Raw genomic sequence first — 15464 nt, 5'->3', positions numbered from 1 at the left:
ACTTGTCCTTGGTGAATCCATGCTGACTGTTCCTGATCACTTTCCTCTCCTCTAAGTGCTTCAGAATTGTTTCCTTGAGGACCTGCTCCATGATTTTTCCAGGGACTGAGGTGAGGCTGACCGGCCTGTAGTTCCCAGGATCCTCCTCCTTCCCTTTTTTAAAGATGGGCACTACATTAGCCTTTTTCCAGTCGTCCGGGATCTCCCCCAATCGCCAAGAGTTTTCAAAAATAATGGCAATGGCTCTGCAATCACATCCGCCAACTCCTTCAGCACTCTTGGATGCAATGCATCCGGCCCCATGGACTTGTGATCGTCCAGATTTTCTATATAGTCCCGAACCACTCCTTTCTCCACAGAGGGCTGGTCACCTCCTCCCCATGCTGTGCTGCCCAGTGCAGTAGTCTGGGAGCTGACCTTGTTCGTGAAGACAGAGGCAAAAAAAGCATTGAGTACATTCGCTTTTTCCACATTCTCTGTCACTAGGTTGCCTCCCTCATTCAGGAAGGGGCCCATGCTTTCCTTGACTTTCTTCTTGTTGCTAACATACCTGAAGAAACCCTTCTTGTTACTCTTAACATCTCTTGCTAGCTGCAACTCCAGGTGTGATTTGGCCTTCCTGATTTCACTCCTGCATGCCTGAGCAATATTTTATACTCTTCCCTGGTCATTTGTCCAATCTTCCACTTCTTGTAAGCTTCTTTTTTGTGTTTAAGATCAGCAAGGATTTCACTGTTAAGCCAAGCTGGTCGCCTGCCATATTTACTATTCTTTCTACACATCGGGATGGTTTGTCCCTGTAACCTCAAGAAGGATTCTTTAAAATACAGCCAGCTCTCCTGGACTCCTTTCCCCCTCATGTTATTCTCCCAGGGGATCCTGCCCATCAGTTCCCTGATGGAGTCAAAGTCTGCTTTTCTGAAGTCCAGGGTCCATATTCTGCTGCTCTCCTTTCTTCCCTGTGTCAGGATCCTGAACTTGACCATCTCATGGTCACTACTTCCCAGGTTCCCATCCACTTTTGCTTCCCCTACTAATTCTTCCCGGTTTGTGAGCAGCAGGTCAAGAAGAGCTCTGCCCCTAGTTGGTTTGTCCAGCGCTTGCACCAGGAAATTGTCCCCTACACTTTCGAGAAACTTCCTGGATTGTCTGTGCACTGCTGTATTGCTCTCCCAGCAGATATCAGGGTGATTGAAGTCTCCCATGAGAACCAGGGCCTGCGATCTAGTAATTTCCGTGAGTTGCCAGAAGAAAGCCTCGTCCACCTCATCCCCCTGGTCCGGTGGTCTATAGCAGACTCCCACCACGACATCGCCCTTGTTGCTCACGCTTCTAAACTTAATCCAGAGACTCTCAGGTTTTTCTGCAGTTTCATACTTGAGCTCTGAGCAGTCATACTGCTCCCTTACATACAATGCAACTTCCCCACCTTTTCTGCCCTGCCTGTCCTTCCTGAACAGTTTATATCCACCCATGACAGTACTCCAGTCATGTGAGTTATCCCACCAAGTCTCTGTTATTCCAATCATATCATAATTCCTTGACTGTGCCAGGACTTCCAGTTCTCCCTGCTTGTTTCCCAGGCTTCTTGCATTTGTGTATAGGCACTTGAGATAACTTGCTGATCGTCCCTCTTTCTCAGTATGAGGTAGGAGCCCTGCCCTCTCACATGCTCCTGCTCGTGCTTCCTCCAGGTATCCCACTTCCCCACTTACCTCAGGGCTTTGGTCTCCTTCCCCCGGTGAACCTAGTTTAAAGCCCTCCTCACTAGGTTAGCCAGCCTGCTTGCGAAGATGCTCTTCCCTCTCTTCGTTAGGTGGAGCCCGTCTCTGCCTAGCACCACTCCTTCTTGGAACACCATCCCATGGTCAAAGAATCCAAAGCCTTCTCTCCGACACCACCTGCGTAGCCACTCGTTGACTTCCACGATTCGACAGTCTCTACCCAGGCCTTTTCCTTTCACGGGAGGATAGACGAAAACACCACTTGCACCTCAAACTCCTTTATCCTTCAAACCCAGTAGTCTGCAGTGATCCACTCGAGGTCATTCTTGGCAGTATCATTGGTGTCCACGTGGAGAAGCAGGAAGGGGTAGCGATCCGAGGGCTTGATGAGTCTTGGCAGTCTCTCTGTCACATCGTGAATCCTAGCTCCTGGCAAGCAGCAGACTTCTCGGTTTTCCTGATCGGGGCAACAGATAGATGACTCAGTCCCCCTGAGGAGAGAGTCCCCAACCACCACCACCCGCCTCCTTCTCTTGGGAGCAGTGGTTGTGGAACCCCCATCCCTAGCACAGTGCATCTCATGCCTTGCAATCGGCGGAGTCTCCTTCTGTTCCTTTCCCTCAGATGTATCATCTAGTCCACTCTCCGCATTAGTACCTGTGGAGAGAACATGAAAACGGTTGCTTACCTGTATCTGCATTGCTGGTACATGGACGCTCCCCTTTCTTTTTCTGGAGGTCACATGCTGCCAAATTTCTTCACCGTCCTCCTGTCCCTGCTGCGCAGCCTGCTCTGAATCTTCAGAACGTTGTGTCTGTAGAAGCATATCCTGACGTCTGTCCAGGAAATCTTCAGTTTGTCTTATGCAATGCAGGGTCGATACCTGTTGCTCCAGACCTTGAACCTTCTCTTCCAATATGGAGACCAGCTTGCACTTCGTACAGACAAAGTCGCTTCTCTCCTGTGGAAGAAAGACAAACATGGCACATCCAGTGCAGGTCACAACAGCTGAACACTCACAATCCATATTACCTTCCTTCTTCGAGCTTCCTCAGGAGTTGTAGTAACTACTCAGAGAAGCTGGCAAGATGTAAGCTTCAGTGGGCTCTCCCCAGGCGAACTCCCAGGCAAACTCCCTCTGTTAGCCTCTCTGCTGTTCGCCGCTCAGCTGACTGGCTTTTTCTAACAGTCAGGCCCTCTCAAGGCTCACCTGGAACAAAGCATTCCCAATTCACACTTTTCAAACAGCCAATCAAGCACACGGTCAAACTGTCCAACTGTCCCCACAACAGACACTCCGATACTCACCAGCACAGCCTCCCTAATGCAGCCCTTAGCGTACCTCCTCTCAGACAGATCCCAGACAAACTCCCAGGCAAACTCCAAATAAGAAGCCTTATTGGGCGCAGGAACAAACCATCCCAATGTGCAGAAACAATAGCAAATATGGCAGGCAACCACCTTGGCTTAACAGAGAAATCTTTCATGAGCTTAAACACAAAAGGGAAGCTTACAAGAAGTGGAAACTTGGACAGATGACTAGGGAAGAGTATAAAAATATTGCTCAAGCATGCAGGGGTGTAATCAGGAAGGCCAAAGAACAATTGGAGTTGCAGCTAGCAAGGGAAGGGATGTGAAGGGTAACCAGAAGGGTTTCTACAGGTATGTTAGCAACAAGAAGAAAGTCAGGGAAAGTGTGGGACCCCTACTGAATGGGGGAGGCAACCTAGTGACAGAGGATGTGGAAAAAGCTAATGTACTCGATGCTTTTTTTTTTGCCTCGGTCTTCACAGACAAGGTCAGCTCCCAGACTGCTGCGCTGGGCAGCACAGTATGGGGAGGAGGTGAGCAACCTCAGTGATGAAAGAACAGGTTAAGGAGTATTTAGAAAAGCTGAACCTGCAAAAGTCCCAGGGGCCAGATGCAATGCATCCGAGGGTGCTGAGGGAATTGGCTGATGTGACTGCAGAGCCATTGGCCATTATCTTTGAAAACTTGTGACGATCGGGGGAGGTCCCGGACAATTAGAAAAAGGCAAATATAGTGCCCATCTTTTAAAAAGGGAAGGAGGAGAATCCAGGGAACTACAGACCGGTCAGCCTCATCTCAGTCTCTGGAAAAATCATGGAGCAGGTCCTCAAGGAATCCATTTTAAAGCACTTGGAGGACAGGAAAGTGATCAGGAACAATCAACATGGATTCACCAAGGGCAAGTCATGCCTGACCAACCTGATTGCTTTCTGTGATGAGATAACTGGTTCTGTGGATATGGGGAAAGCGGTGGATGTGATGCACCTTGACTTAAGCAAAGCTTTTGATATGGTCTCCCACGTTATTCTTGCCAGCAAGTTAAAGTATGGGCTGGATGAATGGACCATAAGGTGGATAGAAAGCTGGCTAAATCGTGGGGCTCAACAGGTAGTGATCAATGGCTCAATGTCTAGTTGGCAGCCAGTATCAAGTCGAGTGCCCCAGGGGATCTGTCCTGGGGCCGGTTTTGTTCAGCATCTTCGTTAATGATCTGGATGATGGGATGGATTGCACCCTCAGCAAGTTTGCAGATGACACTAAAGGGCGGGGAGAGGTAGATTCACTGGAGGGTAGGGATAGGGTCCAGAGTGACCTAGACAAATTGGAGAATTGGGCGAAAAGAAATCTGATGAAGTTCAACAAGGACAAGTGCAGAGTCCTGCATTTAGGACAGAAGAATCCCAGGCACTGCTACAGGCTGGGGACTGACCGGCTAAGCGGCAGGTCTGCAGAAAAGGACCTGGGGATTACAGTGGACAAGAAGCTGGATATGAATCAAGAGTGTGCCCTTGTTGCCAAGAAGACAAACAGCATATTGGGCTGCATTAGTAGGAGCATTGCCAGCAGATCGAGGGAAGCGATTATTCCCCTCTATTTGGCACTGGTGAAGCCACATCTGGAGTATTGCGTCCAGTTTGGGGCCTCCCACTACAGAAAGGATGTGGACAAATTGGAGAGAGTCCAGCGGAGGGCAATGAAAATGATTAGGGGGCTGGGGCACATGACTTACGAGGAAAGGCTGAGGGAACTGGGCTTATTTCATCTTCAGAAGAGAAGAGTGAGGGGGGATTTGATAGCAGCCTTCAACTACCTGAAGGGGGCTTCCAAAGAGGATGGAGCTTGGCTGTTCTCAGTGGTGGCAGATGACAGAACGAGGAGTAATGGTCTCAAGTTGCAGTGGGGGAGGTCTAGGTTGGATATTAGGAAAAACTGTTTCATTAGGATGGTGGTGAAGCACTGGAATGGGTTACCTAGGGAGGTGGTGGAATCTCCATCCTCAGAGGTTTTTAAGGCCTGTTTGACAAAGCCCTGGCTGGGATGATTTAGTTGGGGTTGGTCCTGCTTTGATCAGGGGGTTGGACTAGATGACCTCCTGAGGTATCTTCCAACCCTCATCTTCTATGATTCTATAATTGTCCTTAACAGTAATCTTAGAGGTAGATCCCTGGCTGTTGAGAACTGACATAGTTCCATTGACTTCATCGGAGCTATGACAATTTCCACCAGCTGAAGATCTGCCACCTGAGATGCCTTTCTTTGTCCTAGGGGGAATTCTGTCTCTCTCACTAAAGTACTGAGGTGTCAATCGTCAGCTTATGTTGAACCAAGCAGTGGGACTTGAGGGAGGATGACGGGAGTCCATGAGAGGCACCTTCATGCTATTATGATTGGCGTGTGCTACAGATCCCATGCCTGCTGTCTGAATACACTCCTCCCCACAATTTGTAATCCAGTCTGGGGGGGCTCTTTCCCCTGTTTAAATGTTCCCCCAACTCTCCATAGCATGTTTTCCATAGGTCTGACTGGCATTCCTTATGCTGAGGCAGAGGGGCTGATGGTTAAAGGTGAAGGCTCAGGCTATGGCTATGCAGGCCCTTTGGCAGAGGGCTGATGGCTGAAGAGAGGTGCTCTGTCTCAACCGTGCTTTTGCTGCAGACATGGATCTGATATGACTAGTTTTAATTCTCATGTTTTCTGGCAGGTCAAATTCCTTTGTGATCATCACAGCAAATCGAGTGATTCACTGTAACAGTGACACCCCAGAGGAGATGCATCACTGGATCTCGCTCCTACAGAAACCCAAAGGCGAATCCAGGATTGATGGTCAGGAGTTTCTTGTGAGAGGTAAAAGGAAACATGTACTGTAACCTTATTCTGCACACAAACTCAAAGAACACATCATCAACATGTCACAAAAATGGAAATCCAAATGGGTTTGGATATGTCACTCACATATATGGAGGTGTCTAGTGTTTGGTATTATGCTAGTTCTGGTATTATCTAGCCCCTTCATTAATGGACTGGAAGGGGGAGTAAACAGCATGTTCTCTTCTGAAAATTGCCTGTGTAGATTCTCATCATTATGCTGTGTGAGCCCTTGACCCACCCTTGCTGCTGCTTTATGATCTGCCTGAGTGGGAACCTGGCCTCCTTCATAGCTGATGGATGTTTATTGCTGTCCCTAATGGTGGAGAACCATATTTATTTTAGATGTTGTCAGGCTTTTAGAATTATTGAACCTTCATTTCTCTTGAGCTTGATTAGGACTTTGTGATGAAGGGTTATAGGTGGCAAGGTATAAATGAGCCATCTGCCCAAGGGGAAAGAGAAGGCATGTCTCACAAGGGTGATCTCTTTTTGATGCCTTATGTAGCACATTGGTAGTGGTCACTTGCCTGGAAAAAGAGGAAGACATATCACAGACAGGCTAAGTCTATCCATAATGGGCTCATACATTGTCCCTGGATCAGATCGTTCTCGAGAGGGTAACAAAGTAGATGAATTGGTTCTCACCCCCATATGTGCTGGAACTGAGGGGTGCTGCCGTACCACATGGCTTGAAATAGTTTCCATTATATACAGGGTTTACAGTTTGGTTCAATGGCTCTCAGCACTCCCACTATAAAAATTGTCCCAGCGCCCCTGCTAACCACCACGTGCTCCATGTCCAGCAGTCTGTACTGTGGTGCGTTCCCCCTCTTCCTGCTGGTGGGAGGCAGAACTAAGATTGACAGCCAGCCTGGGACCAGGACTGCCGCTAGGTGGAGAACCTCCAAAGTTCTCTGCTTTCACTCCTACGCAGACAGCAGACCAGGGATCTCCTTATTGTAGCAGAGTCTTTAGGGATAAGATTTCTTAAAATTCTGAATTTAACTAAATGGAGACTCCAAACAAAATATATTTTTTTGAAACAAAGATGCTCTCTGTTGGCCAGGAAATTTTGAGCCAGGCTTGCCCTTCTTGAGGGCAGGATTACAGCAGAATCAGACCTGTTTTCCCCTTCTCTCTTGGCACATTACAAATAAAGAGAACTGCAAATGTCTCCCAAGCCTTATTCCTTCCTTTGCAAGAGTACTGTGACCGGACTGAGAGAGTCTGGTCAGTGTCCCCTCAGAGGGCAACCCAGAGGCATGAGCATGGTTCAGTTCCCTGTAGTCTTCTAACCCCCTCATCAGCATGAGGGCCTGCTCCATGCTGAGCCATGGAATTGGGCTGCAGAGTCCCTTCCCCACACTATGTGGCATGCAGAAAGTGCTGTAGCTCCATCCCATAATGGTGCCTGAATTTCCTGTGGAATAAGCAGCCCCTATTGCTGCTGCCAATGACACAGCATCCTCTCCTCTGACTTGCCAAATGAGGATTTCAGCTCTACCGGTCCTTTGAGCCCTGGTGCAGCCAATGTGGAGGAAAATGACCACCCCAGCACCTCTTCCACTAGTACATTCCTTGGAACTCTTAACTCCCTCAGCTTCAGGGGTGTCTCCTGAAGTGGCTCTACTTTATTCTGGACAGAAAGGTGGGCTATGTAAGCATAGAGTCTTCTCCTACCAAAGAAACAGAAAAATCCCTCTCTCATTCTCTAAAACTCTGCCCCCTTGGGGACATGTTCATCAGGACCCTTCTTCTGAAGGTCCCTCCACTTCAGGAAGAGGGTGGTGAACTCCCATATGTTCTCTTCCAAAACAGCTGTTAAAGTTAGAAGGGCAGAATCCAGTGACTAACCCTCACAGAGATAAAAGAAAGATCAGTTAAAAAAAAAAAAGACCTGCAGGTTCAAAGAGTCCTCAGTTCAGACTCTTATCACAAGTCCTTGTGCTAAGTGAGGAGGCAGGTGCTCCTGCAGGGATTGTTGGACTCAGAAAAAAGGGAAAGTCAAAGAAGAAGAATGCTTCTCAATCCTCCTCTTAGTCTTCTCCACTGGGGAGGAGTCTGAAGAGCCATAGGCTAAAAAAATTGAGATATAGGAACAAGGAGAGGTAAAATTTTTCCTCCTCATCATCCAGTTTGATTTCCTTTGAGGAAGGGGAATTATCTATCTCAGACCAGGCAGCACTAAAGGAGGATTTATGAGATTCTTTTCCCTCCTCTAATAATTAAGTGTATGTTATGGAAGGTGCTAATCACAGTGGAAATGCTCCCTGGAACAGTCCACAAACCACCACTACCCAAAGTTCAAGAAGGCCTCTCAAATACTTTCTAGCTGAAGCAAAGAAAGAATTGTGTTCCACTCCACGGTGATATTTGAAGACGCAATCAAGGCTTGGTGGGAGTTCCCTAGCAAAGCCAACAGACAGATCCAGTAGTTCTGTTCCTTGCTGAAAGACAAGGAAAATGTAGTTACTCTGCCGAAAGTGGATGCAGCAGCCGCTGCCCTGGTCAAAGACACTAATCACTTCGTCGGGAGACTTTATTATAAGAACCAACAGGCCGAAAAACAAAGCATCTCTAAGAAAAAACTCTGAGGCCTCAGGCCTGCTGGACTCTTCAGTAGCCTTTTGTTTTGTCGGGGCTACTCTAGCCTCAATATACGGTATGACCAAGTTAAGCCTGGTTTGAGATAAAAAACTGAAAGCAAGTTTGAATAAGTTCTAGCTAGCAGCTTCCTTTTTTGTAGATGCTTCATTGGATTCCCTTAGATTTGTGGCTTGCTTTGTGGATTCTAAAGTGGTAGTACAAAGATACCTCTGGATCCACCTTTGTAAAGCATATATGCAAGCAATGCACCTTATGACCTCAGCCAAGTACTCAGAGCAAGCTGTTTGGTGAGGACATGGACAAAGTGATAGCAGGTGAGAAGAAATCTCCTCTGTTTCATCAAACTAAGAAGAGCTATAGACCTTCCATTCATTATGCTATCCTCTTTTCATGGTTATCAGCCCACAAGAAACCCAGAAAGAGACTAGAAGATGTAGATGGTCCCATTTCACCGAGTCTGGAAGCTTTACATGAGGCTTTTCTGTAAGATCATCAAAGAAGAACCATCTGCCTGACATATAGTGTCCCATATCTGAAAAGGTCTCTTATTTGCGGGGAAGCTGCAAGTGGGAAACATCTATTTTAAACACAAAGGTACTAGAGACAACTCTATGGTGTTGTGCCGTTGAGCTGACCCAATCCCACAGAGACAAGTTCATAGTCTCTATCAGATCAAAAAACCCAATCAGACACCAAAGAGTGAAAGAAGCAGTCGGACTTCTTCTCTGAATCAGAGCCATGGAGCAGTACAAACAAAACAGAGACTTTGTGGAGTGTATGCCAATGTTTTGATATCTCCAGTGGAGAATGGGGACTTGAGCGATCTTAGATCTCAGGGCACTAAACAAATCCATCAGGTTTCTGAAATTTCACAAGAGAAATATGAAGTCTTGGTCTATGTAATACAGGTATAGATAAACCCAGAAGGGACCACTAGATTAAAATCTGTTCTATCACTGAGGCTCTTATCACCCTATGATTTAATGAGTTCAATAGACCTCAAAGAGGCCTATTTTTTTCTTCTAATCATGGAGAACTACCAAAAATTTCTGTTCTTCTGTTACAGCAGAAAGCATTTCCACTACATGACTCTCCCTTTTGAGCTAGAAACTCCCCTGCAAGTATTCACAAAGAGCCTGGTAGTTTTAGTGGCCATGCTGAGAGAACTGGGGAGGAAACACATACATCCCTACTTAGATGATCTCCTCATCAGGTCCTTGTCCTATCTGACAGACATTCAGGGTCTAGAGGAGACAGCAACCTGCTAACAGGATCATGGGTTTCTGATGAACATAGAGAGTAAAGTCACCTCCAACCATCTCAGTGACTGCTGCACTTAGGAGTTATCCTGGGCCACCAAGGCAGACAGGAAGTTCGTATTAGACAAAAGACAACAGCAAATCCTATTCTTAATTCACCAAATATCATCTGGTCATCAGACATCAGTAAAACTCCTGGCAGAACTCCTCAGCCTGTTAGTTTCATGTGTGTACACTCTACAATGGGCTAGATTTCAGATGAAGATGCTCCAAAAATACTTCCTGCCATACAGGGAAGAAATTGCAACCAATCATAATCTGAGTCACTGTTCCAAGCTCAGTCACCTTCTCCTTTGAGATTCCAATAGAGTATCCTGTGTCAAAGCTGGTGACTCTTGATCACCACTAATGCCAGCTGTCATTGATGGGAAGCACACCTGTACTGGTCAGGGGATTCAGTCAAATTTGGAGAAGCAGAGGAGTATAAACTGGCTAGAACTAAGGGTCATTAAACTTGCCCTTCTCCTCCACTAGCATCACATACTCATCCACACAGATAACATCACTAGAGTGGCATACGTCAGCCCAAAAGAGAGGAATGAAATTTTCCTCCCTCCACAAGGACACTTGGACAGAGCAGCATCTTCTCTTAAATAAAAAACAACCATGCTTAGGACAGAAGTGAGAGCAGATATATAAAATAGAGCTTTTATCAAAAAAAAAAAAAAAAAAAAGAAAAGTTGTTGATAGGAATAAATTTTAATTGGAAGTAGGGTGGTCAAGCGATTAAAAAATTAATCATGATTAAACGTAGTTTTAATCACACTGTTAAACAAAATAGAATACAATTTATTTAAATGTTTTTGGATGTTTTCTATATTTTCAAATATATTGATTTCACTTACAACACAGAATACAAAGTGTACAGTTCTCACTTTATATTATTTTTTATTACAAATATTTTCACTGTAAAAAATAAAATAGTATTTTTCAATTCATCTCATACAAGTACTGCTATGCAATCTCTATCGTGAAAGTGCAACTTACAAATGTAGATTTTTTTTCTTACATAAGTGCACTCAAAACCAAAACAATGTAAAACTTCATAGCCTACAAGTCCACTAAATGTAAAAATGTAATAAGAAAAGCCAAAAAGGAGTTTGAAGAACAGCTAGCCGAAAACTCAAAAGGTAATAACAAACTGTTTTTTAAGTACATCAGAAGCAGGAAGCCTGCTAAACAACCATTGGGGCCCCTGGACGATCGAGATACAAAAGGAGAACTTAAAGATGATAAAGTCATCGCAGAGAAACTAAATGAATTCTTTGCTTCAGTCTTCACACCTGAGGATGTTAGGGAGATTCCCAAACCTGAGCCATCTTTTGTAGGTGACAGATCTGAGGAATTGTCACAGATTGAAGTGTCACTAGAGGAGGTTTTGGAATTAATTGAGAAACTTAACAGTAACAAGTCACCGGGACCAGATGGCGTTCACCCAAGAGTTCTGAAAGAACTCAAATGTGAAATTGTGGCACTATTAACTATGATTTGTAACCTGTCCTTTAAATCAGCTATTGTACCCAATGACTGGAAGATAGCTAATGTAACGCCAATATTTAAGAAGGGCTTTAGAGGTGATCCTGGCAATTACAGACTGGTAAGTCTAACGTCAGTAACGGGGAAATTAGTTGAAACAATAGTAAAGAATAAAATTATCAGATACCTAGACGAACATAAATTGTTGCGCAAAAGTCAACATGGTTTCTGTAAAGGGAGATCATGTCTTACTAATCTATTAGAGTTCTTTGAGGGCGTCGTCAAACATGTGGACAAGGGGGATCCAGTGAACTTACTGTACTTAGATTTCCAGAAAGCCTTTGACGAGGTCCCTCACCAAAGGCTCTTATGTAAATTAAGTTGTCATAGGCTAAGAGGGAAGAGCCTTTCGTGGATTGAGAACTGGCTAAAAGACAGGGAACAAAGGGTAGGAATAAATGGTAAATTTTCAGAATGGAGAGAGGTAACTAGTGGTGTTCCCCAAGGGTCAGTCCTAGGACCAATCCTATTCAACTTATTCATAAACGATCTGGAGAAAGGGGTAAACAGTGAGGTGGCAAAGTTTGCAGATGATACTAAACTGCTCAGATAGTTAAGACTGTGAAAGAAAGCAGACTGTGAAGAACTTCAAAAAGATCTCACAAAACTAAGTGATTGTGCAACAAAATGGCAAATGAAATTTAATGTGGATAAATGTAAAGTAATGCACATTGGAAAAATTAACCCCAATTATACATGCAATATGATGGGGGCTAATTTAGCTACAACTAATCAGGAGAAAGATCTTGGCGTCATTGTGGATAGTTTTCTGAAGACGTCCACGCAGCGTGCAGCAGCAGTCAAAAAAGCATACAGGATGTTAGGAATCATTAAAAAAGGGATAGAGAATAAGATGGAGAATATCTTATTGCCCTTATATAAATCTATGGTATGCCCACATCTTGAATACTGTGTACAGATGTGGTCCCCTCATCTCAAAAAAGATATACTGGCATTAGAAAAGGTTCAGTAAAGGGCAACTAAAATGATTAGGGGTTTGGAACGGGTCCCATATGAGGAGAGATTAAAGAGGCTAGGACTTTTCAGCTTGGAAAAGAGGAGACTAAAGTCTGCAGAAAAGGACCTAGGGCTTACAGTGGACGAGAAGCTGGATATGAGTCAACAGTGTGCCCTTGTTGCCAAGAAGGCCCAATGGCATTTTGGGATGTATAAGAAGGGGCATTGCCAGCAGATCGAGGGACGTGATCGTTCCCCTCTGTTCGACATTGGTGAGGCCTCATCTGAAGTACTGTGTCCGGTTTTGGGCCCCACACTACAAGAAGGATGTGGAAAAATTGGAAAATGTCCAGCGGAGGGCAACAAAAATGATTAGGGGACTGGAACACATGACTTATGAGGAGAGGCTGAGGGAACTGGGATTGTTTAGTCTGCAGAAGAGAAGAATGAGACGGGATTTGATAGCTGTTTTCAGCTACCTGAAAAGGGGTTCCAAAGAGGATGGATCTAGACTGTTCTCAGTGGTAGCAGATGACAGAACAAGGAGTAATGGTCTCAAGGTGCAGTGGGGGAGGTTTAGGTTGGATATTAGGAAAAACTTTTTCACTAGGAGGATGGTGAAACACTGGAATGAGTTACCTAGGGAGGTGGTGGAATCTTTTTCCTTAGAAGTTTTTAAGGTCAAGCCTGACAAAGCCCTGGCTGGGATGATTTAGTTGGGGATTGGTCCTGCTTTGAGCAGGGGGTTGGGCTAGATGACCTTCTGAGGTCCCTTCCAACCCTGATATTCTATGATATGATAGAGGTATATAAAATCATGAGTAGTGTGGAGAAAGTGAATAAGGAAAAGTTATTTACTTGTTCCCATAATATAAGAACTAGGGGCCACCAAATGAAATTAATGGGCAGCAGGTTTAAAACAAATAAAAGGAAGTTCTTCTTCACTCAGCGCACAGTCAACCTGTGGAACTGCTTGCCTGAGGAGGTTGTGAAGGCTAGAACTATTAACAGGGTTTAAAAGAGAACTGGACAAATTCATGGAGGTTAAGTCCATTCATGGCTATTAGCCAGGATGGGTAAGGAATGGTGTCCCTAGCCTCTGTTTGTCAGAGGGTGGAGCTGGATGGCAGGAGAGAGATCACTAGATTATTACCTGTTAGGTTCACTCCCTGTGGGGCACCTGGCATTGGGCACTGTTGGTAGACAGGATACTGGGCTGGATGGACCTTTGGTCCGACCCAGTATGGCCTTTATTATGTTCACTCAGTCCTACTTCTTGTTCAGCCGATCGCTAAGACAAACAAATTTGTTTACATTTGCGGGAGATAATGCTGCCAGCTTCTTATTTACAATGTCCCTGAAAGTGAGAACAGGCGTTTACATGGCCCTGTTGTAGCTGGCATTGCAAGGTATTTACGTGTCAGATATGCTAAACATTTGTATGTCCCTTTATGCTATGACCACCATTCCAGAGGACATGCTTCCATGCTGATGACTGGGTCTGCTCAATAACGATCCAAAGCAGAGCGGATGGATGCCTGTTCATTTTCATTGTGTGAGTCAGATGCCACCAATTTTCTTTTTTGGTGGTTTGGGTTCTGTAGTTTCTGCATTGGAGTGTTGCTCTTTTAAGACATCTGACAACATGTTCCACATCTTGTCCCTCTCCGATTTTGGAAGACACTTCGGATTCTTAAACTTTGGGTCTAGTGCAGTAGCTATCTTTAAAAATCTCACATTGTTACCTTCTTTGCGTTTTGTCAGATCTGCAGTGAAAATGTTCTTAAATTGAACATGTGCTGCGTTGTCATCTGAGACTACCATAACACAAAATACATGGCAGAATGCACGTAAAACCACAAAGCAGGAGACATACAATTCTCCCCCAAGGAGATCAGTCTCAAATTTAATTAACGCATTATTTTTTAACAAGCGTCATCAGTCTCATTATCTTCCTGTAAGCTATCACCAAATTTACAGCCATGTTCCATTTTATTTCCACTGATTTTCATGCCATTTCTTTCAAATATGCACCTCCATCTATCTAAGTCTTCTTCCACTTTCTCTTTGTAGGAGTACTACATCAAAAAGCATGTACCAGGGTGCCATTCTCTGGATGCTTTCTATAACTGCATTGAGCATCTAAGAGAAAAAAAATGGGCTTAGTGCCAAGCCTTGGTGTATTCTGACTCTTACTAGAAACTGCTCAGTTTCTCCATGTGGCCTTCCCAATATGGTAATAGCACCTCACAGATGGATGAGTCGCATATACTTTTATATACATACATATATAATTTTTTAAACATATGAATCAGTTAGTATTTTTCAACTGTGGAAGCCATCATTCTAGGGTTCTTTGCAGACTGGCTATCAGTCTTTGTTCTGCCTCCTACCAGCAGGGAAAGGGGAAATGCTCCACAGTACAGGCCAGTGGGACATGGAAGGTATTAGAAGCAAAATTCACATGTAAGAAGGAAATTTTTCTTTTCATACAACTGGCCCACACAGTCAGTGTGCTGCATAAACTAAAGTTAAACATTTTTAACTTGGCAAGTTCAGATAACTTGCACCCAGGAGATTTAAATGTGTTGACTGAGGAGCTCTGAACCATTGATATCAGATGATAAATCTTTGAAAGCTAGGGAAATTCCTGGTGTCTGGAAGAAAGTCAGTGTTGTTTCAGTATTTAAAAGTAATATTCCTAGCAATGCAATACCAGGGATGACCTGGATAATTACAGGTCAGTTATCCTGATGTTGACGCTGGGCAAAATAATGGAATGGCTGATACAGGACACTATCACTAAAGAACTGGAGGATAGAAATATAATTTAATACCCATTAACATAGTTCCATGGAAAATTGGGGCCCATCAACAACTTGTTATGTTGTTTTTTTATAAGATTACAGAGTCTGGCACATAAAGGTAACTACTGATATAATATGTTTGGACTTTTGTAAGGTGCCTTCCTTAGAACTGCACAAAATTCTGATTAAAAATCATAGAATCATAGAATATCAGGGTTGGAAGGGACCTCAGGAGGTCATCTAGTCCAACCCCCTGCTCAAAGCAGGACCAATCCCCAACTAAATCATCCCAGCCAGGGCTTTGTCAAGCCTCACCTTAAAAAATTCTAAGGAAG

The 15464-nt window shown here is 44.5% G+C and overlaps 1 protein-coding gene across 1 annotated transcript in view; it reads left to right on the top strand.

Annotated features, from left to right (window-relative positions):
• Window positions 1-15464, top strand: part of LOC311528178 (unconventional myosin-X-like) — a 269478-nt gene that overhangs the window by 215435 nt on the left and 38579 nt on the right. Inside the window, exon 30 of the mRNA XM_084642873.1 lies at window positions 5737-5879. Coding sequence (XP_084498999.1) covers window positions 5737-5879 — 143 coding nt within the window. The remainder of the gene's footprint in view (window positions 1-5736; window positions 5880-15464) is intronic.

This window comes from Lepidochelys olivacea (genome assembly GCF_965140295.1).
Source record: "Lepidochelys olivacea isolate rLepOli2 genome assembly, chromosome: 11".
In the NCBI taxonomy this organism is placed as follows: Eukaryota; Metazoa; Chordata; order Testudines; family Cheloniidae; genus Lepidochelys; species Lepidochelys olivacea.
Note: the sequence above shows the minus strand (reverse complement) of the source record. Positions and strands in the feature narration are given on the sequence as shown.